Below are 27,914 nucleotides of genomic sequence, written 5' to 3'. Positions count from 1 at the left end.
AAATGGTTGACACAAAGGAGAAGGCTGGAGTTCCCTTCTTTTTCTCCAGGCCACTTGGTGCATCTGTCTCACCCATAAAAATGGCTTAACAGGAATGCCTAACCTTTTCTTGGTGTACAGTAGCTGTTAAGATGTTCGCCTAGAAACCAGGATACTGTGAGTTCTAGTCCCACTGTAATAATGAAAATCAGTTGGACCAGTCAATTTCTCTCAGCCCAACTGACCTTACAGATTACTGTGGGAAAAATAGGAGGAAGAAGGAGTATTAGTGAGTTTGCTGCCTTGAGTTATTCATTTAAAAAGTAATAAAGAAGGGTTTTTTTTAAAAAAAAAAGACTTTTTTTTGCTTTTCTGCCTGCAGAACAATCCCTGCAGGGGGTGCCCCTTCCCATTTTGATGCCTCTTTGCTAAAAGTCCTGATGATTCATTGGAAAGGAATTCAGTCCCAATCAAAAGTGAATGAACTTATCTTGATATAGGCACAATCTGTAATGATGTAGTCTATTTTGCTCTTCAGAAAACTACTAGTCAAATGCTTTCAAAGATAAAATGATAGACAAATTTAATGTTTGGGGTTTGAGTATGTCATGTGTTAATACTACCAGTTCTTGATTCTCTGAGGCCCTCTTCAGACTGAAGCTGCGGGGGGGGGGTCTCTGCCCTCTTAAGCACTCTTAGCTGCTCTGCCTCATAAGAGTCTACATAATCCTTGAGAAGAGGATAGGAAGAAAAGAATTGTGACAGAGAAGAGCTATATTATTGGAGGGTGTGTGATTTTGTTTTTGTCAAAAAATTATTGTCTATTACAGTGTTGCTTATAAAATAAGTATTAAAAACCTGTTTCTGATGGTGCTAATAAAATAAACCTTGCTAATTTAGACTTGTGAATACTTTGGCAGTGGCTATTACTACAGAGGGTCAGATTTCAGGGATGAAGCTTAAATGAAGAAGCTGGGCCATTGGAAGCAGCAGCAAAGGCTACTCGTGCATCAGGGATGAATTAATTATAGCCCAAAAGGGATGGAATAGCAGTGTTAACAATCACTGTTAACTATATAGGTTTAGTGTATGCATCACAGTACCAACAAGAAAATGGACTACAATGGAAAAGTAAATGCCTGCGATTATCTTTGTAGCAGTATTTTTGTGCTTACATATACATTATATTAGCCCTATGACAATATGGACATTTTGATTAAAAAGCCAGTTATAAAATGGCTACAAGACAAAAATACATATATAGTCTATAGCAGCGTTTCCCAACCTTAGGAACTTGAAGATGCATAGACTTCAACTCCCAGAATTCCCCAGCCAGCATAGCTGGCTGGGGAATTCTGGGAGTTGAAGTCCATGCATCTTCAAGTTCCTAAAGGTTGGGAAACGCTGGTCTATAGATTATACTCAAAGATTGTCTGAATGATTTATAATATTTTGCATGCTATCCACCCCTTCAATGGTTCAAGACAATTTACAGAACTCAAATATTCAGTGCCAGTGGCAAGTGCACTTTGCTTTCTGTATGCTTTCACCTGACAGCAACACTCTAATGTATATGTTGTAACAACTTTAAAGCAATTAAATAACAGTGGTGGATAAAAATGGGAAAAATTGTTTGGAACCTTTAATTAAAACTTCATTATCCCTGCATCATTAATATCTAGAACAACTATATACTTGATTTCTTCCATGTGCAATTCAAGGTGGCACAATTAGGATTTTCCTGTATGAGAGTGACCTAGTGCATCAAATCAATTAATATTGAAAGTTCCTTTTAATTTTGAAACCTCCAAATCTCATGTATTCTCATTTCCAGAATATGTGCGGCCCAGGCAGTGCTGAGTTTCGGCACGAAAAGGAGATTTCTTGCCTTTAAAAGCCTCCTGGGAGACTGCTTGTATGCACAAGCCTTTGCCATTGATAGGAGTTTAATCTATATATGTTTAAGGTAGATAGGTTCTGCTGACATATAAGATGTTTTGTCTCTTATAACAATTCAAATAACAGGTTTAATGGAAAGGCACATTTGAGAGAGAGAGAGACAGAGAGACAGAGAGAGAGAGTGTCAGCGTTTTCAGTGCTCCGCCAAGCAAGCTCGCTGTCTTCTCTTCCGCCACCCTCCCTTCGTTTCTGCTGCTCTGATAGATCAAAGGCTTTCAGTCTTGGTTATATGCTGGGTAGCCACGGAGGATAAGAGATCAGAACTGTGAGCTGTGCTAGCTGTAGCTAAAGCTGAGATTGGGCTGCTTACGCAAGACCTGAAGAAAAAACTAGAAGGCCCGTGCTCTGGGAATGAAAATGTGTTTTAATTTCTTTCTTTTGTTTTCCAGCAGCCATTAGGGAATAAGCAGCTGGCATTCCAACAACAGCTCCTGCAGATGCAGCAGCTGCAGCAGCAGCACCTGTTAAACCTCCAGCGACAAGGGTTGGTCAGTTTACAGCCGGGACAAGGCACCGTTCCTCTGCAGACCCTGCCACAAGGTAATGCACGCAAGCCTCCTTGTTCTTTAATTGCTGTAGGGAGAACCCACCCAGCCATTGCAGCAATTAGCTTTGTCGGTTGCTTTTGGGTTAATTTTAAAAGCTGCCTGTTGTCCATGGACTTGAGGCCTGATGCTTGTTACACTGCTATGTTTTGCTGTCAAACAGCCATTGATAAGGCATTATTAGATTGCAATGCAATGGGCATCTTATTCAGGAACAGTTCAAGGACTAGCTGAAGATGTGCTGCTGATAGTAATGGGAGAGAACTGGGCCTAATGCACCTTTCATGAAAAACAGTCAGTGGCAAGTAGTAGCAGCTACTCCTGGCTGCTGCTGCTGCTGCTACTTTTTTGATAGATTAAGAGAATGTGTATGTAATAATCTTGCTTTATTCCATAGACCTTATGCCTTCTCTATCAAAAACACTGTTTTTAAGGGAAGCAGCAGAATCTGGGCTGAAATCATGCTAAATATCAGAGTTCCAAGCAAAATAATATGTAATGGGGAGGGATGGACAAGATGGGAGTGAAAGCACTGTTTGGGTTTTCTGATAAATGACTGTTGTTAGCAGCATGTACCTGAAAGCTATTTTCTTATGCCTTTCTCCAACCCTCGTACATGCATCACCTATCAACTTTGTCAAATTCATGATTAAGGAAATTTGAGATGGGAAGTCAATAAAAGTCCATGTAAACCATTGAAATTACAATGTGACATTCTAGATCCATCCTAATTACCGGAAGGAAAGAGGTGGCGACAGCATGTCGATATGGAATGAACAGTTAATTCCTAATTTATCCCCTAAAAGACAATATATCTACTAAGGACACAAGTTTCATCTATGAACCTGAAAGACATTTAGTTGCTGCTGGACAACAGACACCTGAACCAATGTTCAGTGGCCATGTTTCTTCTATTAAAGTTATAGGGCTAGCTACCAATAGATTTCATAAATAGATTGACTCAGTTTGGACAGCAACCTCTATAATCCAAAACCACCCAAATGAACTGCAACAAGTCTTAAGATGTTTAACAATCCTGATCCATTCTCCTGTGGCATGTTCATGTGAAGTTTGCAATCAGCTTTCTATTATGATTTCATTTAATGTAGTTTAGGCATTTCTCTGAATCCTAAATTGTTTGATAAATTGATGCAACAAGATAAATAACAGTTTGTGTATTTGATGAAATGACAAAAGAGGAATCAATCTAACTTGGAAAAAAAATTCTGAATACTTCTTTTCATCCATATGAACAGATCAGAGAAGGAAGCATGCAACCTCCCCACCCAACTGCATTATCTCCTTTTCATCACTTTAAACTATGCTTCATTGTGACCCGAGACCTTATTTATTCTGTCAAGGTATAACCTTATAGCGTAAAGAGGTTTTCTCAGATATCTATAAAGCTAGTATCCCTGTAAATATTCCCAATTTATCCTAGTAGGTGAGAAACAAAATGCCTTTAATTAGGTATATCAGGTGTGTATATATGGGTTTTGAAGTTAATAAAAAACATTCAGATTAAAAAGTGGGGAAAAATCAGTTTTAATACATAAACTTGATCCTAATTAGAAGTGAGAAAATTATAAATATAATCCAAAATAATCGATGGTGTACAATAAGTTTTAAGCTTTTGGAAATTATCTCTCAAAAAGTGAATGAAGCTGTATATCAAAAATATTGAAGTGTGACATAACATAGTATACTTTAAATCAGTTAGATAAATAGCATGAACATCTATGATTACTTCTTTCTTCGTTAATTTAGAGTAAAAAACAGGCGTATTGATTGAAATAACAGAGGAAATGTTTAACGCTGTGGAGTTTCTCCCAATTTAAAATTTTCCTAAAGCTTTGCTCTGTTTTACAAAAGAAATCATAGAGCTGCTTGTGTATTTTCTTCCATAAGGGCAAATGCAAAGTAAATGGTGGTGGATCAGAGGAATGGTCCACCTCAAATCCCTCAGTAGAAAAGAGCTACTTTTACTTCCTGAAAAAATATAATAATATATTATCATAATTCTTCCATTGTCATGTCAGAAAATGATATTTCAACCTCAAGGATTCTAAAATTTTAGCACATGTTATGCTTGGTATTTTACTTTATGCAAGGCCTTAGGCATGATACTAAGTGCAATGCTCACAGGTACACTTATGTCCTTAGATGATATCTATTTAAAAAATAAAAATGGCCACAAACATGAAAGCCCAATTTTATAAGAACTGTATTAATCCCGTGAGAGTTTCACATTTTCCTTTTTTTTTCCTTTTTTGTTATTCTTGGCACTCGTGAATCACATTTCATATTTTTATATATATATATATATATATATATATATATATATATATATATATATATATATATATATATATATATATATATATATATAACAATTTGTCTGAAATGTAAAGTTCATTCTGAATATTAGATTGTATTTTCCTCTGGCATAATTTACATAAAATTGGTAGGTTAGGTGGAATTCATATTTCTTGATTTTAAATCACTTAATATTTAAGTGATTTATAGTTTGGATTTGTTTTTCTTCATGATGATTTGTCTTATGTGTTGAGATTCTTGGACTGAAATATATGCAATATTGGTCTGAAATTGTAAAAGGCTCAGATGCTGCAATTTAATAACAATGTGGGGAGTTTATATGTAAGGAGTCCTTGGTGCTCTCTGAGGTTTGTTTTTTTCTTGCAAATGTTTCATTACCCAAACTAGGGAACATCATCGGTGCTAGTATGGTGATGTTACCTAGTTTGAGTAATGAAACATTTGCAAGAAGAAAACCAAGCTCAGGCAGCACCAAGGACCCCTCATGTCAACCCTGAGCTACAACCATTCTCCTTTATTAAGAGAATAATATCTATGTATAAGAGCCTGATATAAATGAATTCCTTTTTTTGTCACTTAACTAAATTGGGGAGCCAGACCTTCACAGTTGTAGAGTTGTTCTGAAATTCTTATAAATAAATATCTCTCTGTGTCCTCTCTTCCCCCTACAACACTTATGAAGCTGTGTGTCCCTCAGACCTTCAGCAGCTGTGGAAAGAGGTTACTGCTACTCAACCTGTAGAAGAAAGTATCAAGCAAGAGGGACTTGACCTCAGCACCAACACCTCGAATTCTACCTCGTTTTCGGCTGCCAAGGTCTCTCCTCCAATTTCCCATCACCCTCTCCCCAATGGACAGAACGCCATGCTCGCACAAAGGAGGGACAGGTGAAGCTAATGGACCTTTATGTGAAAAGAATATAGATTTTATTAATAAGCAGATTTAATCTCTCTATAGCAGGGGTCCCCAACCAGGATGGAACTGGTCCCTGGTGCCCAAAAGGTTGGGGACCTCTGCTCTATAGAACATCTATGTGTTAAAGTCTGCGTGTATAATAGGACAAACCCTAAAATCTATTTTTTTACCTCCTGCATTCAGATCTTAGGCACTAATGCTATTTGCCTTTCAACTTGGTATAGAATCAGCAAATGGGTTTAGAATCAAATTCTGATTTTAACAGATTAGGGCAGAGGTCTTCAAACTCGGCCCTTTTATGACTCATGGACTTCAACTCCCAGAATTCCTCAGCCAGCATGCCTGGCTGAGGAATTCTGGGAGTTGAAGTCCACAAGTCATAAAAGGGCCGAGTTTGAAGACCCCTGGTTTAGGGTAATAACCTATGGCTACAGAGTAGGGCCTCTTGAAGCAGTGGCGTAGCGTGGGGGGTGCAGGGGGGGCCGGCCGCACCAGGCGCAACATCTGGGGGGGCGCGCTCGCACTTGCAGCTCTCTGCCCCTGCCTGGCTCACTCACTCTCTCTCACTGCAGTGCTGGCTGTGCGAATCCGATCCGAGCCGCCGGGTCGCCGCCCACTGTGGAGGGGGGGTGCCAGGCGTGTGGTGCGGTGCTTGCCTTGCCCCGGGTGCTGACAACCCACGCTACGCCACTGTCTTGAAGTCAGCTTTGAGATGTTGATTCTATCCCATCAGTTGCCAAACAGGCCCTATATCAGTATCTAGAAAGTAATAATTGTCTTCAAAAAAATAATAATCTGAAGGTGCTTGGATAAATACAGTATGTGTGTAGTTACAGAGGCTCATTTTATTTTATTTTTATTTTGAATTAAAATATTTGTTTATTCAGTAAAATAAACAAATTATATATATATAGGTTCCCAAATATAAGTGTGTAGCCTCAGGACAGAGAGAAATTAAATTAATTCACGATAGTGCTATGATTTGAATTTTCTGAACAAAATGGTATACAATCAGAAGGCTTTTTTTTCTTTTGTTCCAACAAATCAGATTTGTAGAAATAAATATAATGCATAGAATGATAGTAGATGGGACAAAAGAAACAAGCTGTCAAGATACAAAGCAAAAACAGTCCAAAAGGAAACAAAAGAAGCCCCAAACTGACAAAACAAGTCGTGATTATTTTGCTTATCTGCAAAGCTTATTCTGTCTTGTTCAGCAAACCATGGTGTAAAAAGTTGTTACTGTGCAATGTATGAACATAGTCATGGTCAAATAAAGAAAGTTCCCCTTAAGGACAAGGTCACTGAATTCAAAATGTAAAATTAATTAGCTACAGCACTGTGGAGGTAATTCTTTCCTTAATAGCTCAAATATGGGCTGAATTTTTCAGTTTACAAGTAATCCTCATTCAGTGACTACAGCTGAATCTGGCAGCTCTGTCATTAAGCAAAGTGGTTGCTAGGTAGGGAGTTAAGTCACTGTTAATTACTAATTGATAATTAGTAAAAAGGGAATTAATGCTTGTGTTTACATTCAGTGGAGAGGAAGGGATTACAAGAGAGTAAGCAGGCACACAGTGGGGAATATACTTGCTGGGGCTGGGAGTTGCAAGAATGCTCAGAGCTGCTTGTGCCACTGCATTTCTGTTGATGTGTATTCTCCATTGTTTACTCTCTTCCTGTCCAATCTCTCCACTCTGCAAGGGGGAAACAAAAACAAAAATCAGGACAGGCAGTGGTGTAGCGTGGGAGGGTGCAGGGGGGGCGGCCGCACCAGGCGCAACATCTGGGGGGGTGCACGCTCGCACTCGCAGCTCTCTGCCCCTGCCTGGCTCACTCACTCTCTCTCACTGCAGTGCTGGCTGTGCGAATCCAATCCGAGCCGCCGGGTCGCCGCCCACTTTGGAGGGGGGGTGCCAGGCGTGCGGTGCGGAGAGAGAGAGCGAGGGACTATCTGGGGGAGGGACAGTGCAGCGGCCGGGGCGCAAATTACTTGCCTTGCCCCGGGTGCTGACAACCCACGCTACGCCACTGAGGACAGGGCAGGCACAGGACAATGCATACTGACTGTAATGGTGATCATGTGACTGAGGAACATTGTGAAGGTCATAAATGTGGGCATTGATCATAAAGTTATTTTTTTTCAATACCATTGCAACTTTGAATGGTTGCTAAATGAGGCAGTTAAGTGAGGTCTCCTTTATTATACAAGATTGCCCATCCTCCCCACTAATCAACTTGTTTGCTAACGTCAGGGAAATGGTCAGAAGTGAAACTGTTACCGGTGGAGAATTTCCCACACTCTCAGATTTTCTGCACTCTAGCAGACAGCTAGGAATGTAAGGTCTTGAAATTGTTTTTTGGGATAGACTCATGGCAACGAGAGGAAGGCTGGTGGGTCAGTAAAGTTGTCAACATCACATAGATTCAAAGTACATTGTGATGATGTTCTACATCAGTGCCTCCAGTCTAGGACACTAGAGCCATCTGGTAGTCCATTTAAGGTGAATTTGCAAAAGAATGACTATTTCTGTCTTTGGAATCTTTGTGTGTATACATATGGATGTGCAAAACAGATTGCCATTTTTTGTTTTTGTTTTGCTGGAAAAAATGTAACTCTTTTGCACTGAACTCTGCACCATGGTTATATTCCATATCAGGATATATAATTGCAATTTTATTGTTAAAACCATTGCTTTAAAAATGTTTGGGATAATTTGTACGGCCAAACTGATGATAGTTTTTGAATGTATGTAATCTGCATGCAGTAAAAAATGAGCTGGATGACATTTTCTCCAGAAGGGTCACATTTGCCATCCCATCTATAGGATAAATCTTAAGATGAACCAAGATGAGCAAGTTCTTCTGCTAGCATTCATCTGAGGATTTATGTCTGAGCTACTAAACAATAACTTGTCTGCACTCCTGTTTTGATCATGCAGATAAAATGACTGCAGATCACAGCTGCTCGACATATAAGGAATGCACCTTCTGCCAATTTGGAAAGCGTATCAAATTCCTCTAAATTTCTCAAGTAGATGTTTCTTTTGTTGACCAGTACAAATGCATTATATACCGTAATATATGCTTAGTCCAAAAATCAGAGATATGAAAGGCTGGGGGAAATATCCCCTTTCCAACTTTATGGTTCCTCGTTGGCAGAACAGAGATGCCTTTAATGCTCAGCAGTAATGTTTATTTTCTTTTTCTTTGTCCCCACTTGCAGCTCTTCTCACGAGGAGACTCCTGGCTCACATCCCCTGTATGGACACGGGGAGTGCAAATGGCCTGGATGTGAAACCCTCTGTGAGGACTTGGGACAGTTTATCAAGTAAGTGACCAGCTCCAGCTGCTATGCTCGTTAGCCAAACTTATACTTTGTTTTCATTCATCTGTAGCCCAGTATAGAGCTAAATGTATTAACAAGAAGCACAAGTAATTATTGCTCTTGGATCGGATCGTGAGGATGGTTTCCTCTATGCTGTACTTGGTTAACTTTAGCATATCAAAAGATCAAGGGTGCTCTGTGAGCTTGCTTGTTTTCTTACAGACGTTTCATTACCCAAACTAGATAACATCATCAGTGCTAGTAAGGAATGCGGTTTGCTGTCAGTTTATATTCTAGAATATAATAGAATATTCTACATATTCTTATATTTTATTCTGCAATATAAACTGACAGCAAACAGCACTCCTTACTAGCACTGTTGAGGTTACCTAGTTTGGGTAAATGAAACGTCTGCAAGAAAAACAAGTAAGGTTAGAGTGCACCAAGGACCCTTCATTTCAACCCTGAGCTACAAATATTCTCCTTTATTGATAACAGAAGATAGTTTTGCTACCTTTAAAGCAGGGGTGTCAAACTGCCGGCCTATGGGCCAGATGCGTCATACCAAAACCGCACCCACCCCATTGCCAGCAATAGAAAAAGGCGCAATACGTCGCGACACGTTACATGACGTTGCAAGTTTGACACCCCTGCTTTAAAGAAATAGTTGTCTAGCAAGGTTTGACAATCGACCCCTTTTAGGAACTGAAAGCAGAGCTATCTGCCACTGTTATATGTAGAAACACTGACCACAGTATGTGTTTCCAAAATTCCATGAAATGGAAGTAAGTCACTCTGACCCTCACTTGTGAAGTATAGTTAGGTTCCCATTATATACTCAACAGAGAGAATGTCGAAAGCTGTGAGGCACCATGGCTGTACACACTAAGAAGTAGAAAAGGGGTGTAGACAGGAGGAAAAGAAAATGAGGGAATCTACAGAAATGAGACCAGCAAAGTTTATAACTTGTCCATGTTAGGCAAAGAAAGGCAGGAAGGTGGGGGTGGAGGAGAGAACTAGAGAGAAACAGATGGCAGCACGGCAGCCTGCTGACACCGCTTGTGGGCTCTGTCACTGACTGATTAACTCTGCTGTCTAAGAGCCCTCTGCTAGCGTCAGGGTCAAACAAATTGTTTTCACGCTTCGTCAGAGGTTTACTTAATTAGTTCATTTGCAATTAGATCTCTTTGTAGCCAAGATTTTTAGCAAAGACATCAGATGAAACTGACGGGTTTTCTTTTCCTTGCCTCTTTGGGATTTTCCCCTCCCCTTCTTTGCTTTGTGACTACACATGCTCCCCCTCCCTCATGCACATATACCTCTGCTTGTTTTCACACACACCCCTTCCCACTCTACTGCCTTTTTGCACAGAGTGTTGGGGAAGGGGGTGGAGATGATGTTAAGAAGGCAGGAGATATTGGGAAGCACAGCCTGTGTGCCTAATCAGACAGTGTGTAATGTTATTCTGCAAGCTGAGCATTTCAACAAATCTTCCTTTTACTAATGGAATAGTTTATATAGTCAACAAGTCTCAACTGTAACAGACTTGGATACTCCTTCTAAACCCCTTCCAACCTTTTGCATTTTGAAATGAGAAGGGCGAATGGAGAATTGTTTTCATATATATGTGTATTTTTTTTCTCTGCCCCTTCAAAGTCTTCCCAAGATTAGAGAATGCTTCCCTTCATCTCAATCCTCACAAAAAGGATGTCTTGACATTGCTGCGATTGTCTAATACTGTGCAGAACATCGTTTAATTACTAAACCAAAAATCTTGCAATGAGATATAGTTTATTTCATTAGCTGACATTACGCTAACTTTTATTTAGAGCTTAATTTCCACTTCAAAGCTTGCATTTCTAAGTTCAGATTTGTTCTGGCTTTATTTAGTATAGCAATAAGTGTGATGCTCCAGTCATTGCCCTGAACTTCACAGCAAATTTCTTCAGCCAGAGAAGTTTGTTTAGGAGTCTGCAGCAGAGAGATTGAAGAAAAGTCCCTATTTTTTAATCCATCTCACCAAGATGAAAAGATTAAAAAAAATAGAGAGTGATGAATTGTTATTCTGTTTAATTGGTTTGTAAACATGACATTGTGATTCTGTGAGTCAGGATCTCCACCTATTCCTTTGATTGTCTTATCCCTTCAAACTATAAAAACCTGGGCTTGAATGTGTTGTGTATATATAATATGCCATTAGAGAATTAGCTTTGAAAGAGGAAGTTCTGGAGATAAATCCCTGCTCAGTTTATTGGACTACTGAATCAAGGTTACTGATAGACTAGCTAAGAGTTATTTCCCCATAGGACATCTTTCACATTTATTGTCATGATAAAATAGAAAAATGTAATGTTGTTATGAGCGAATCAGAAGAAAAACAGAATGAAAATCTGATAAATAGGAAAATGTAACTGTATAACATAGACTGGATTGTAGCTCTCAAACATAAAACATTAAAAGAAAATGCATAAATGAGTTCTGTTAATTAGGCACTGCTCGTGTCAAATCCTTAGAGGAAAATTGATATTTTCTATTTTTAGACACCTTAATACAGAACATGCACTTGATGACCGGAGTACGGCTCAGTGTCGAGTTCAAATGCAAGTGGTACAGCAGCTGGAAATACAGGTCAGTATAAATGTATTCAATAAGATATATTTAATTCCGTAAAACATCCTAGAAGCTGTAGCCTTGAGTATCCGCTTACCTGATTTAAAGTTTACTTAAAAGCTATTTGCCAGATAGTTTTTACTCCTTTATTTGCCCATTGTAATTTTTGAATTGCACTCTGCCATCTTGATTATAGTGAATGGAAAATGGAAAGTACAAATTGGATTCAGCGGGCATAGTTGCCACAGTCACCATGGAACATGTGTCATTGTTACAAGAATGGCAGTTGCTATACCTCTTTTGAATATCACCTGGTGCATACCTCATTTTTCCACTCCACAATGCCTGTACCTCATCATGTGTTAGAGAACTGCTCATGTGGAGAGAAAAACTCCCTTAGTGAAGACCAGCTTGAGTAGGGTTAGGCAACCTTGGCTCTTTTATGACTCATGGACTTCAACTCCCAGAATTCCTGAGCCAGCCAGGCTGGCTCAGGAATTCTGGGAGTTGAAGTCCATGAGTCATAAAAGAGCCAAGGTTGCCTACCCCTCAGCTTGAGGTTTCATGATTAGCTCTGCTGTAGCAGTTTTTCTCATTAGTGACATGTTTGTCAAATCAAGGTAGGCTACTGTGGCTTTGAAAATTTACTATGAATGGAAGCAAAAACATAGTGGACGACTTGCTTGATATGTTGTATTTCTAACATAGAAAAATCACAATGTACAGAGCAGAGGAAACTGATTTAATAGGCTGATTATTTGCACACCTTACATGCAGGAAGATTCTGAGTTGTGTGAACCAACCACAAATAAATCCAGCAGTGCTAGCTGAATGTGCTTATACGGCATTGAACTGATTTTCCCCAATCTTCCCTCACCTGAGTTTTGTTTTATGGTTCCAGAACTGAACAGATTTTATGATGTTTATAGATTTTTAATATGGGTAATGGGTTTGTCAAAACTAGATAGCTATGTTCAGAAAGCAGCACAGCAAAATTTTGTTTCTTTTTGACTTGGGAATATCTAGTAATGTAAAATTATGCAGATTTTCACATTCTCCCAAAAGTGGTTGCCAATGAAGGGGAAAGAATTTAAAAAAAACAAAAACAGGCAACACAATATCTTTATGTCACACATTTCATCTTTTGAATGTTACCACAGCACAAGTAAGGATAAGTGGTACCCTGCTACTGATCTGTACGGCAGTCATGTAACAACTATAACATTTATTTGAGGGCCATAAATTATAAACAGTGACAGAAGGCTGTAACATTAACAGATTGAAAGTTAGCTTCTCAAAGGGTGATGAAAGAAAGTGTCCATGTGGAGGTAACTATAAATGACTTAAATGTATGGGATGTGGTGAAACAGCATGTAATCTATGATATGTAACAGGGAATGCCCTTTGTTTTTAAACTTCTTCTGCAGGCTCTGCCAATACTGATGCTTGCTTGATGAATTCCAGAGAGATGGAGCAAGAGTTTCTTTTTATCCATGTTGTTACATGAATTATATATGAGCGAGATGGGAATGGAGCATTTCATGGGGCATGACTCTGCAGCAACAGAATTAGTGACAGAGGAAAGAGACTGCCAGGGAGATAGCCAGTTATAACCTAGTGGAGGCCGTCTCTGTTGAAAGTTAAATTAAATCAGTGGGTGCAAATGGGGTTGACTAGAAGAATGCATCATTTACGCCAAGTAAAACAGACTAAAAAAGGGCACTTAAAGAGCAGAGTTAAGTTTTTTGTAGCCTTCAGTCAACTATGTGAATTTGTCCTATTCTCAAACAGACTTTCAAGCAATTACTGATCCTTATGTGGGAGACAATCCTTTAAGAAAGCAGAAAGTTGTATGTGTGAAAAGAAGAACATGCCATCGCTCCCTATTATAAAGTTTTCACTGCAGAGATCCTACAGTGCATCACAGGAATGGATCTGCCAGCTATAATGAAAGGCACAATACTGTCAGGTCATTCTTGTGTCAGAACCTGTCCAGCCTTCAGCAAACTCAGCACTGCATTTAATTCATGCCTTTCTAGCCCTCATTTTTTCTTCTGAGAAGGATTCTGGACCTCATAAGGAGATAGATGTTCCTTTTTGCATAAACTCTGCAGTCTGCCTCAGGACCCATCAGGTCTGGGTGGGACTAAAGAAAAGTTTGAACATTTAGAAAATGAAGATGACAATAAGATACTGCAAGTTCCACTGTTTTTACAGCACCCAGTCAGTGCCATAGCACATATTTCACTCTTCCCCACACCCTGAGAAAGAAAGTCTCTCACACAACATAAACCACGCAGCTAAAATATTGCACAGCTGGAGAGGTAAGGTAGGCAGGTGAATGGATACATTGAGAAAGACAAGAGAAAAGTGAACAGATATCTGAGAGGAAAGGATATTAGAAAGATGATTGATCTAATCTAGCAGCATTCCTTATGGGACAGGATGCTAATACCAGACACATGTAGAGAAAATAACATCTATTGGATGTGAAGAAGAAAAGTGTGAAAAGGTGAAAAGGTGTGGAAAAGGTGTTTGTGGATGCTGAATTCTGCATATGGACATAGTTTTACTTGCTTATAATAGCCTGCCTCTGTACAACCAAAACTAATTTCCTTACAGTAGATGCATCAGGGCTGAAAACATTTCCATGCATCCTGAATCTGACATCCACTTGTAAAAGACAATAATTTAGTGGCCTGGAAATGTACTGCTCTTGCCAGAGTCATAATATTAAGGAATAAGAAAAGCTAGTTTTTCCCTTTCAGGTATGCTCTAAAAGACAGCAAGACAAGAGTTAAAGGAAAAGCTTTGTAATGTCACATTACAGCATGTAAGAAGAATTAGTCAAGATGAGAGGAGAGCATGCATACTCTGAAGCTGAACAGGCCAAGCTAAAGTAGCTGGTTTTGGCTCCTGCTGATGGAAAGGGAGCCATTCTAGGGAGTGATTATCAAATGAACTTTTATCTTGGCCCTTTTTCTAAATAAATGGATCATTGTAAGGGATGTTTCCTCCAAACAAATAACTTCCTGTTTGGTTCTCTCCACAGCTAGCTAAAGAAAGTGAACGTCTCCAGGCAATGATGGCCCATCTGCATATGAGACCTTCAGAGCCAAAACCCTTCAGTCAGCCCGTAAGTCTGGTCATTTCTGACACATATGCCCCAACTTATCTTTATAATAGGAATTATTCTAAAAGATGATGTCATCATCTTAGGGGATAGATTCAGGGCTGAAAACCAGTGTTGACTGTGACATTATTATTAAGTTCAAAGTGGAAGTATTGTTTCCATGGAGCACATTATGACCTACCCATGTTTGAGATGACAGCATGAAGATAATGTGGAAGACAAAAAGATTTTTGTTCCTACTGAATAAGATGTTACTGTTTTCTCAAGCAATTTGTTTGAATGCTTGGAAATTACTCGCTTCAGATGAAATCATGGAGGTCAGATGAGAGTATAATAACTAACAGACCAACTAGTGACAGTACTCCAGTTTTATCATAGTGATGCTCTTGTTCTAATGGTTGCCTCCAAATCCTCTGAAAGTTTCAGGCTTCGTGGTTTCCTAGAAGGTTGATCCAAAGGTTAGATAAGCTGTTCCAGGCAATGACGTGCCTCCATGTGACTTCATAAAGTGCTATAATGCTGCTGGCATACTGTATAAATAAAAATAAAAATAAAAATAAAGGTCCTTTGCTAAGTCTACTTTAGGAGTGCTAATCTATTCTGTCTATATACAGACAGCATAGCTTAGAAGTTGCATCTAATTAGCCAAAATCACTGGTATCACACCATTAATAAAAAAGAAAATGTCATTCTTTTTTTTTTTTATTGAAAAGTTTTAAAATACAATTTTCCTTTAAAAAAAACCCCTTCCCCCTCCCTCCTCCCCCCCTACCTCCCCTCCTCCCCCCTCCCTCCTCCCCCCCCTACCTCCCCCCTCCCCCCCCTACTTCCCAGAGCTGAATACAAGGTATATATATATAAAAAAAAAGCAAACCTAAGCAACCATATACTAACAACTATAAATTCTAAAATCCATCACTCTCTAGCTTATATAGGATAAAACAAACCTTAACAATATTAAATATATGTATAAAAAAAACTAGAATAAGAAAAGGACACTCTCTAGCTTATATAGAATGGAACAAACCTTAATAGTATTAAATATATATTAAAGACAAAAAAAAAAGGAAAAAGAAGAAAAAAACCCCTTCTCAACCCTATACTTATCCTAAATAAACTCCATCCATTTTATCCATTCCATGATATAACATTCTTACAAATAATTTTCCAAATTAACCAAGGATCCCAAATCAAAAAACTTTAAAGTCAACTCTTCTGTAATCGGCCGTTCCTCTTCCAGTACCACAATCCAAAAAAGCTCACCCTTTCCACAGAACCACCAAATATAAAAATATATTGCGTCTACACCCAAATCTTTTCCCCCCTCCCCTACTTGACTACTTGACTATATCGTAAAAGTTCCATAGACTTCTGCAATTCCTGCTACTTTCTCTTCTTAGATCGTTTTGCAGCAGCACGCGTCACCCTCTGTTTTATAGATTCATCCGACAAGGTTGTATCTTGATCTCCTCCAACACCGTTGTCTTCTATCTGACCATCTTCGGCCTCTTGATGCACTCCTTCTCCAGATCCCTTTCCAGCTTCCAAAAGTGTTAATGGCGTTGCATTTAAAACATTATTGTAGAAATCACGCGCTTGCATCACAGTAACCAAACGGTACTTTTTACCTTCGTGCGTCACCATCAACCCCACTGGGATCTCCCATCTGAACCTTATATCTCGCTGCTTGAGCTCTTGAACAAGAAATGTAAAATCCTTCCTTCTCCTTAGAATCTTTGGAGGAATTTCTTTTAAGACCAAAACTTCTTGATTAGCAATCATAACTTTAGTATCATAAGCAGCTTGTATAACTTCATCTCTAGTTTCCCTTTTTGCAAAATATACCACCACATCTCTAGGCAACTTTCTCTGTCTGGCAATCCATGAATTCACACGAAACACTTTGTCCATGCCTCCTTTTATTTCAGATGCTGGCTGTTTCAACACTATTTCAAAAGCCTCAGAAACCAGCTGCTTTAGATCTTCCTTAGTATTCTCCTTTAAGCCTCTAATTCTAATGGCAAACTGCATCTGGAAATATTGAGCAAGACACAGTTCCCTTTCCATTTTATTTTCATTCTCCAATAGTTTTGCTTCTAATATAGCATTCTTTTGAGACAAGTCTTCTAGCTTTTCCTCCAATTCTTCCACACACCGAGCCACTTTAAACACTGAAGTCAAGATGTCTACCCTCATCGCTTTGAGCTTCTGTTCCATCCTCTCCTCCATTCTCTCCTCCAATTTCTCCAATTTCTCCTCCATCTGTGCAAATCTAATATTAATTGATTCCAAAATTACCTGGGTATGTTTTTCAAGAGCATCTTGTAAGTCCTTTGATGTCAATACATCAGGAGGATGCAGCGCCTGCAATAATGATTGTTGCACGGGAGAAGTTCCAGCACTCCGAAGAGTTTTAGGGGGTGGTTTAGCCGCCATCTTTTACCAAATATGACGCACTTTCACTTCAGATTTGTAATCCAAAAAAGTCCATCAAGCTGGAGAGTAAAACATAGTAATCCTCTTTACCATTTCCTCTTGTATCGCTCTGCCTGCTCCTTTAAATCATAGTCATTCCTTCAGGCAGGGGTGGTCGCAGACGGCTGGCTCTGCTCCAAGAAGTCAGGAGCAGAGGCGACGGCCAGCTGGGAGCAACCCAGGCTACGGGGGAGTTCAATCCTTCAGCCGCCCAAGCCATAAGCTCAGGCGGCCCTGGAGAACTCTACCCCTACCTGGGAGCTCGCCCCCTCCTCTTCTCCCGAGGAGGGGGCTTCGGATTCGCCCGAACAGCTGATCGGCGCTGTTTCGGGCGAAAAAAACACCAGCTGAGCCGCGGGCAGCCCGGGAAGGCTCCCTCCGTCGCCGCGGAGCCACCGGAAGTCCTGAAAATGTCATTCTTGAACTGAGAAAAACAAATAATAGAAAGAATACACTGCTGCTTAAGTGAGGGACTACCAGCAAGAGCTGAAAAGCTCTGCTTTCTGAAAATGTGGAGACAGCAGACACAATCCTGATGTCATGACTGATACTAACAAGAGCTAGGAACTTACATGTAGGGTGTGCCACTGGCTCCTTCCTGATCTGTTGCCCATTTAAGCATTCCATATGGCTACTAAGAAAAAGCCAACTTATGACATGATGTCCTAGACCACTGCTAGAAGAATTTGTTAGGAACTCTGCTAGAAGAATTTGAATTTTTAACCTAAATATTTAATATTTTGCTTTTGCTGTCTTATTCTGCATTTTGCCCATATGGCATTTAGACCTTGTTACCCAGTCCATGAGAAGGAAGGCAGCTGTAATCATAACTTGAGGAAAGAGTAAAGAAATATATGCCTCAGAATAACTTATTAGAAGACGTTTATGTCCCATCTCTCTAGCCAAAAGCATCAAATAGTGTGGTTTATATCATGTAAACATTGCAAAAAATATTGTAAAAAATAGTATAAATCGATCACTCAAGGTGCTAGATCAAATAATCTTTGATTATAGGAGGAGAGATATTACCTCCCGTTGATAGAGCACGCAACCTGGGCGTCCTCCTGGATTCACGACTCAGTTTTGAAGATCATATTGGAGTCGTGGCTAGGGGGGCATTTGCCCAGATTCGCCTGGTACACCAGTTGCGCCCCTTTCTAGACCGAGATGCCCTACGTACAGTCACCCACGCACTCGTTACCTCCCGTATAGACTACTGTAATGCTCTCTACATGGGGCTGCCCTTGAAGACTACCCGGAGGCTTCAACTGGTGCAGAGTGCAGCTGCACGGGTAGTGATGGGAGCACCCCGATACTCCCATATTACACCCCTCCTGCGTGAGCTGCATTGGCTACCGGTTGCCCTCCGGGTGAGATTTAAGGTTCTGGTTCTTACCTTTAAAGCCCTACATGGCTTAGGCCCGGGATACTTGCAGGACCATCTGCTGCCGGGAACGAATTCCCATCGCCCAGTACGCTCACACAGAGAAGGCCTCCTCAGGGTACCGTCGGCTAGACAATGTCGGCTTGCGACCCCCAGGGGGAGGGCCTTCTCTGTGGGAGCGCCAGCCCTGTGGAACCAGCTCCCCCCTGAGCTTTGGATGGCCCAAGATCTCCAGTCCTTCTGCCGCGGCCTCAAAACACTGCTTTTCCACCTGGCTGACCTAGACTGACAGGGATTTTAATTATATTTACAATTCTAACTGTTCTTTAATTTATTTTAATTTATTTCAAATTTTATTTTTAATTTACTGTACAGAGACCTTTAAGTTTTGTTGTTAGCCGCCCTGAGTCCCTCGGGAGATAGGGCGGGATATAAATCCCATTAATAAATAAATAAAATAAATAAAATGTAACAATATCTGCCATACACAAAGAAAACTTAGAGTAAAATTGTCTTTAGCATGTAATGAAAACTAGCAAAGAAGGATGCAGCCCCCGCCAGGGTAGAACATTATTTAGTCTGAGTGCAGCCATTGAGAAGACTTGTTTTTCCCTTTCAAACATGTTATTGTGATAAACAGGAAGTAGAATCGCCTCCCCCTTCTGTTTTTAGCAAGCAAAATGCAGGAAGGAGAAACATGCTAAGTTATGTATCTCAGACACCAGTATTTTGAATTAGACCTGGAAGCTGTTTGATACCCAGTGCAGCTCTTGCAGGATTGATATAATGTGACTGTTTGTTTGTTGTAGGAAATTATCTGTTTTTAATTTCAAAACCACCATATAAATTCATGTTAAAAATTATGTATAGAAACTGCATAATAATCAAAATCATAAAATCACTGTATGCATAAGTGTTAATAATCAGGTATTAGTGTAAAGAAAAGTTTTGCAATCCTATTGGCAGCTCTTATATGCTGCAGTCTGGACCAAGGTCAACTTCTGTAGGCTTTTCAGAGATATTCCATATAAATTGCATTCTACATGTCCAAGAAGAATATGAATGAAGCATGTGCAACTATGTCAAGACCTGATCCCCAGAAAAATGATCAAACTAGTTTCAAGTGGCCAAGACCCTTCTCACTATATCTGCTAATGAATGTGTAGCCATAGCTATACATGAATGTCACAGATTTGTGAACATTTTAGAGTCACAGATTTATCTGTCTCTAGAGGTGGGTAACATAATTCCTCCTTCAAGATTGTTAGCACAAGCCTCTTTTTCAAAAAAGCGTTACCATCTTTCAGATTCAGTTCGTATTCTCACCTTGTTTGCTCAAATAAGCTAGAAGACCAGTGATCCAACCTACAGCAACTGACATCATGGTTGAAAGATCCCAGTCCACTTCCTTGGATTCTGTACGTTCACTAATGTGCCCTCCAGCCATTTTTCCTGTGGATATTCCCACCTATAAGAAACAAGAGCTGTATCTGCTTTTTTTTGGTACTCTTTAAAGCAACTTTCCTAAGTTGTGACATTTCTAATATTAAAATAAAATCCAGATCCTTGTCCAGTTGGATGGTTGGTCCAGTACTGCAGTGTGGGTTTCAATGTTGATATGAAAATTTAAATCAGGTTACAATAGTAAGGAATTTGTGTATACTGTCCTCAATATTTAATAGCACATCACACCATTTTTCTTCTCTGCAGAGAGCAATTTAAACTTTTGCAAGCCTGATTCTTTAACCTTAGCATTAGTTGTGATACAGATTTAATAATGCTGAACTTTGAAGTGATAGAGTTGGGTAATCATCACTGAAAATTATTCCTCTTAAAATCTGTCTATACCAAAACAAATACTAGGGATTTGTTGTTGTTTTTAAATTGGGAGTATATTGTTTTAGGTGGTAATATTTTTTTCCTATATCAACCAACATGCTTTGTTATAACTAAAGTTGGTAAAGAGTTTCAAGAATCAATTTATCATGTCTTGGTCCAATATACTTTGAAATATAGTGGTTCTAATATCTTGAAATCTGTCTCAACCAATTGTCAATGAATGAGGCCTCATTGGCATATATTTACTCTCACTGGTGTAATCTCTATTGATAAATTATGATCACCACCTGCTTTCTCTTAACAAATATTGTTTACCCACTTCTGGACTAGTTCTAACCATGGTCTTCTTTTAATCCTCCTTGAGTAGCTGAATCTGGTTTCCAGCGCTACAATGTCCAAAAGCACTTCTGATACTTTTCCTGATGGATTACCTCATCCCCCCACCTCTGCGACTGCACCCATTACTCCATTGCGACAGGGTCCTTCTGTTATCAGCTCCTCCACTTTACACAATGTAGGGCCTATTCGCAGGAGAAACTCAGAGAAGTTCTGCACACCAATTTCCTCAGGTGAGATAGTTGGCAAGAAGTTTCAGTTACCTCAGATATTGTGCTGAAATTGATCATTTGGAATGTCTTTTGCTGTTCTTTATAACTTACTTTCTTCTGTCTAGAACTTGCACAGAATCATGAGTTTTATAAAAATGCAGATGTCCGCCCTCCCTTCACATATGCCTCACTTATCCGGCAGGTAAAAACCTCTTTATTTTGTAAGAATGAACATAAATACATTGATATCTGAAAAAAAGCAGCAATCCTTCTTAGGAAGTGCTCACACTTGTTAATTGTACTCAATTGTTAATTGTGGCAAGTGTTTCTAATGGGCCAGTAACGTACTCTTAAGATTTTGCCTTCTGTCCTAACTCTGGGGAATGCAGTTTGGCTAAGCTGCACATTTGACTACTGATTTACATTTTGAGAGCAAAATTATCTGTCATTTTAAGCCTTTGTTTGTGCCTTTCACTAAGCATTCTAGTACTGCTGGTAAATGAATTGTATACATATTCTTTTTTTCTTTTGTCTATTTTGTGTGAAGAGACCTAGAGACAAAGACATAAGGGCTGTATCTCTAGTTTTTATTGCTCTTTAATTATTTATAATTATAGTTGTATCCTGCTCGGATCAGACAGCTCTTGGCAGTTCTGACCTTAGTGCTTCTTAATGCACTGCTTTATATAGTCAGGTTAATAGCTCCCTGAATAAGGGTAGAGAAGGAACTTTTTTTTTAAAAAAAAATGACAGTGATGTGCTCAATTCTTATTAGTAAAAATCTGCCCTTCAGTGTCTCCTTAACATTAGTCTTTTAAAGCCTATGCAAAAAGTCTGAATTAGATCATTTCCTGGGAACCTATTCTTCTTATTTTCAGATAACCACTTTGGGATATCTATGATTTGACCAGCTTTTCCAAGATATGCTTTGAAGGTTTAAACAAATATTCTCACTTACCAGCTCCCCCAAATATTTTCCCCCTTGGTGCAGGTAGTGACATGTGTAGTGACATATTAGGTTAGATCAGATGACATCCCAACCTCACTGAGTTAAAGGCTGATACGAATTTACTGTCTCCATCATATTCACAATCCTGCAAATTTTGATTGTGTTCCATTTTTTAACTATACCACCACCCAAAACTGATTGTGCCAAGTGCCTGAAGCATTTTCTCATCTGACTTAGTAAACTTGAAAGCCATCATGTTATCTTTTCTCAGTTGACTTTGCTAAATTCTGAGACACATAATAAAAATGAAATGAAGAAAGAAGGAACCATTTTAGGGAGGTTTTCTTCTTTTGCTACATAATTAGAAACAAAGGCATAAGAATCATGAGCAGTTTTTGAAGAATGCTTGAGTACATATTGACAGTCTGTCTTTGTCTGTATAGTACAATTCTCAGTTTGGAGACATGATTACTGTACCTGCCTTGCTTAATCTGCTCCATTTTTGTACTTTGGGAATAATAATTAGCAATTTTGTACTTATTATTTGACAGATCTTGTTCTCAGAACTTAAGCCTAAAGTGCTGTATGTAGAACAGAATAGTGTTACATTTGCATAAGGGAATCTTCTGCTAAATGGAACTATCTAAAACTTGTATTCCCTCAGCACTTCTACTTCTGATCTACATAGATTAGATTTACTTTTTTATGTGAGATAGATGACCTTATTAGACCTACTGGCTTATGTGAGAGGTAGCCATATAAACTGAAATTAAATTTAAAAGTAATTTTTAATTTAACTAACAATTAAATTAAAAAAATAAATACTTATTTTTTTAAAAAAAATAAGAAATACTTTAGAATCATTAAGCCTACAAAATGGTATTCTACATTCAGACAAAATAAATGGATAGGTTGGATGGTCTGGTTACTTTTTTAAATAAAATATTGAAAGAACTAATTTCACTGTATTTGGAAAATTTGTATATCAGACCCTGGAATTAATAATAATCTAATTATTAGCAAATATTGAATTTCTCTGAACATACAAATACAATAAAAAGATGTTGGAGTATGTTCTTTACATTTTCTTTTGCTACTCAGCTGCATGGTGATACATTATTGTGTCCATAATACCTTCCTTTAATGGCTTCTACTGCTTTGACTTGGAATAAATAACGCTAAGTATTGATGTTACAGTATGTCATTCCTAGATACTTCTACATTTTTGAATGTCAACTGATTGGTTCACAAATATGTACATTACACTCAACACTTTGTCATATAGCTCGTTGAGTCATAAAATCAATTCACTAAAAACCTGTGGTTTCTGGGTAACATCATTCCATGGGAAAACTTGATAATATATAATCTATATGGCTACTTTGCTCACACTAATTCTCACTTCATTTTCTAATCATTAAGTGAAGAAAAATAAATATGTATGCACTTGTCCTAAGTTCAGCATTTTTAATAAGTGGTTGAAAATTTTGTAACCATACCGTAATGTCAGTCCCTTTTGATATTTTAATAGTAGTTCACCCAGGAATGATGATGAGAAATGCTGAGTCTTATATCTGAGAATGACTTTTTTCATATCTAAATGTAGGCTATCCTTGAGACGCCTGACAGGCAGCTAACATTGAATGAAATCTATAATTGGTTCACACGGATGTTTGCCTACTTCAGGAGAAATACAGCTACATGGAAGGTAAAATTTAACCTAGGATTTAAATATAGCTTTGGGATATATAATATTCTTCACAACGATATCACTTTTTAAAGAAACATGGAACTCTATTAACAGAATGATTAATAAATATGGAGAAATGAATGAAGTCAGAAAAAATTAAGAAATACTAATGGTATAAATGTAGTGGGTAGTATGTAGTGTGTGATGAAAAATTATGTTTGTGGAAAGAAATGAAAAATGGCTATAGCTAAGTGTGTTTCTACCTACTTGTATTGATTGTATTTTATGATATTAAGAGCTAAACATGTTATGTAATACACAGGAGTCAAACTCAATGAGAATATATTTATTTTGGAAATGTATGTGGTCAAAACCAGAAGAAACAATAAGTAGGAATTAATAAGAAATGGATGGATAGAAGTACAAAACTAAATGACCAGTATGTAAAAAAGATGTTGATTTGGTTTGATCACATGTAATTAATGAATGAGAAGTACATTGCAATATAAACAATGAATGAAAAGTGAAAAGATTTAGAAGTTGCTGGATGACATTGATGAATTCCTCAATTTTAACTTGTAAAGGAGAGGTTACAAGTTACAAGTGAAGAACTATATAGGGACATTAAGGAGACAGGTAAAGGTATCTGTGATAATAACTCAAATAAGCAGGGGATCGTGGTCCAAGATGAAAAACTTTTTTTCGACAGGGAGAAGTGCGAATCTGGTATTACACACCAGTCATGCAAGAACAGAAAGGCATCCAAAAAGAGAAGCCACCTTCTGGTTGGTGGTTCAATTATAAGGGATATAAATTTAGGAAAGGACACAGAGGTTTTGAAAGAGGTCAGGTGTCTTCCAGGTGGCTACTGCCAGTAGGGACAAGAAGCGTATTTCTAAAATAATCAAGAATGCCAGCAAGGACTGTGAGTTAATTGATAGAGAACATCACTGTCCCCGGCAATCTAAGAAAATAGGGGAAGTCAGGCACCACACAAGTTATGTAGCAAGTAAACACAGGGTCAGTCATAAAGGACTCAAATGTCTATACACCAATGCACAGAGTATGAACAGTAAGCAGGGTAAACTAGAAATTCAGGTAAATGAGGGCGGATATGATATTGTTGCCATTATAGAAACATGGTGGGATGAAACCCACAAATGAAACCCACAGCTAGAGGGATTTAAACTATTTAAAAGAAACAGACTAAACAAAAGAGGAGGTGGAGTTGCTCTCTATATAAGAAATAACTTTATCTCTACAGAAATAGAGCACAACAATGACGAAAACTATAAACTTGAATGCATTTGGGTCAATATAAAAGGGGGGGAAATGACATTGTCATAGGTGTATGCTATAGGCCGCCCAACCAAGCAGAGGAAATAGATGAACATTTTGCTAGTCAGCTAACTAAGGTATGTAAGAAGCACATCACAATAGTAATGGGGGACTTTAATTACCCTGATATCAACCGGGAGACAAACTCTGCACCAAGTGGAAGATCAAACAGATTCCTGACAAACCTAGCAGACAACTTTCCCAAAAAGTAGAGAAGGGAACTAGGGGATTAGCCATATTGGATTTAATTCTCACAAACAGAGATGAAATGATAGAAAGCGTCAAAGCCACAGGAACCTTGGGGGGAAGCGATCATGCAATATTGGAATTCAACTTTCTGGAAGCACAAGCAATAGAACACAGCCAAACTAGAGTCTTGGACTTTAAAAGAGCTAATTTCAATAAACTTAGAGAGACCTTGGGAAGAATTCCATGGATGATAATCCTAAAGGGGAAAACAACTCAAGAAGCTTGGGAAATTTTGAAAAGTGAGATAATAAAGGCCCAGTCTAGTACAATATCAACAAAGAAGAAAAATAACAGCTCTCAAAAGAAACCAGCATGGCTACATAAAGAACTCTGATAAATTGAAAGATAAAAAGGACAAGTATAAAAATTGGAAAGAGAGGCACATAACTAAGTCAGAATATCAGCAAATAGCCCGTGCCTGCAAAGATGAAGTGAGGAAAGCTAAGGCTCAAAATGAGCTAAGGCTTGCAACCAAAGTCAAAAATAACAAAAAAAAGTTTCTTTCAACATTAAAAAACAAGAAAAAAGTTAAGGAAATGATTGGTCCATTAGTGGGGGAAAGTGGCAAGAAGGTGACAAGCAACAGGGAGAAAGCAGAACTACTTAACTCGTTTTTTGCATCTGTCTTTACACAAAGGGAAAATACAGTCCAACCTACCAAAACCAGTGCCATAAAAAACAGAATGGAAATGCAAGTTAAGATAGGCAAGAAAATGGTAAGTGAGCACCTGTCCAGCCTAGACAAGTTCAAATCACCAGGACCAGATGGATTACACCCCAAAGTTCTCAAGGAACTGGCAGACGTGATCTCAGAACCACTGAACTATATTTTTCAAAGATCTTGGAGCACTGGGGAACTACCAGAGGACTAGAAGAGAGTTGATGTAGTTCCCATCTTCAAAAAAGGGAAAAAAATAGATCCAGGAAACTACAGACCTATCAGCCTGACATCAATACCTGGGAAGATTCTGGAAAAGATAATCAAACAACAAATCAGCGAACACCTTGATGCAAACAAAGTCATCACTAAAAGTCAACATGGGCTTGTCTAAAACAGATCATGCCAGACAAATCTTATTACATTCTTTGACCAAGTGACAAAATTAGTGGACCAGAGGAATGCTGTAAATTTACTTGGACTTCAGTAAGGCATTTGATAAAGTAGATCACAACCTACTACTTGATAAGATAGAAAAATGTGGGTTAGATAGCATCACCACCAGATGGATTCATAGCTGGCTGACAGGCCGTACTCAGCATGTGGTCCTCAATGGAACTGCAACTACATGGAAGGAAGTGTGTAGTGGGGTGCCCCAGGGCTCTCTTCTGGGCCCAGTGCTCTTCAACATCTTCATCAACGATTTGAATGAGGGGATAGATGGAGAACTCATCAAATTTGCAGATGACACCAAGCTGGCAGGAATAGCCAATACTCCAGAAGATAGGCTTAAAATACAGGAGGATCTGGACAGACTCGAACACTGGGCGCTATCTAACAAAATGAAATTCAATGGTGAAAAAAGTAAGGTTCTACATTTAGGCAGGAAAAATCAAATGCACAGGTATAGTATAGGTGGTACCTTGCTCAATAGTAGTAACTGTGAGAGGGATCTCGGAGTCCTAGTAGACAATCACTTCAATATGAGCCAGCAGTGTGCTGCAGCTGCCAAAAAAGCCAACACAGTGCTAGGCTACATTAACAGAGGGATAGAATCAAGATCACGTGAAGTACTAATACCACTTTACAATGCCTTGGTAAGGCCACACCTGGAATACTGCATCCAGTTTTGGTCACCACGATGTAAAAAAGATGTTGAGACTCTAGAAAGGGTACAGAGAAGAGCAACAAAGATGATTGGGGGACTGGAGGCTAAAACATATAGGGAACGGTTGCTGGAATTGGGTATGTGTAGTTTAACGAAGAGAAGGGTGAGGGGTGACATGATAGCAGTGTTCCAATATCTCAGGGGCTGCCACAAAGAAGAAGGAGTCAAGCTATTCTCCAAAGCACCTGAAAGCAGGACAAAAAGCAACGGATGGAAACTAATCAAGGAGAGAAGCAACCTAGAACTAAGGAGAAACTTCCTGACAGTTAGAACAATTAACCAGTGGAACAACCTGCCTGCAGAAGTTGTGAATGCTCCAACACTGGAAGTTTTGAAGAGGAGACTGGACAGCCATTTGCCTGAAATGGTATAGGGTTTCCTGCCTGAGCAGGGGGTTGGACTAGATGACTTCCAAGGTCCCTTCCAACTACTACTACTACTAATTATGATGATGATGATGATGATGATGATGATGATGATGATGATGATGATGGTCTGCAGAGAGAGTATGGAGAAGCATAGTGAGCAGTCCAGAGTTACTTTGGATAGTGAGATCGGCGGCATATAAATTTAATAAATAAATAGCGATGATGTTAGTGTAAATTAAATTAAATTGAATATCTTCATTTTCCCACTGTAATTTCTTTACCTTATATTTCTGACACCATTTATGTGCTCTGATGTTGCTAACCACAGAATGGAATTGTGTGTTGGTTGTATGTATGTGTCTGTGCATGCGTGTACATGTTCTAAATGTAGTAGACATACAGGTTTGAATTCAAAATTATTCTTAGAAAAGCAGTATGTGTT

General features: G+C 38.8%; 1 protein-coding gene across 3 annotated transcripts in view; it reads left to right on the top strand.

Annotated features, from left to right (window-relative positions):
• FOXP4 (forkhead box P4) overlaps positions 1–27,914 on the top strand; it is a 183,560-nt gene that overhangs the window by 120,714 nt on the left and 34,932 nt on the right. For all 3 annotated transcript variants that reach the window (XM_083359853.1, XM_083359855.1, XM_083359854.1), the window contains 8 exons: positions 2,328–2,478; positions 5,503–5,707; positions 8,962–9,066; positions 11,604–11,691; positions 14,726–14,809; positions 20,872–21,073; positions 21,178–21,254; positions 23,608–23,709. In XM_083359853.1, the coding sequence (XP_083215979.1) occupies positions 2,328–2,478; positions 5,503–5,707; positions 8,962–9,066; positions 11,604–11,691; positions 14,726–14,809; positions 20,872–21,073; positions 21,178–21,254; positions 23,608–23,709 (1,014 nt within the window). The remainder of the gene's footprint in view (positions 1–2,327; positions 2,479–5,502; positions 5,708–8,961; positions 9,067–11,603; positions 11,692–14,725; positions 14,810–20,871; positions 21,074–21,177; positions 21,255–23,607; positions 23,710–27,914) is intronic.

Source organism: Vipera ursinii, assembly GCF_947247035.1.
Source record: "Vipera ursinii genome assembly, chromosome: 3".
Classification (NCBI taxonomy): Eukaryota; Metazoa; Chordata; class Lepidosauria; order Squamata; family Viperidae; genus Vipera; species Vipera ursinii.
Note: the sequence above shows the minus strand (reverse complement) of the source record. Positions and strands in the feature narration are given on the sequence as shown.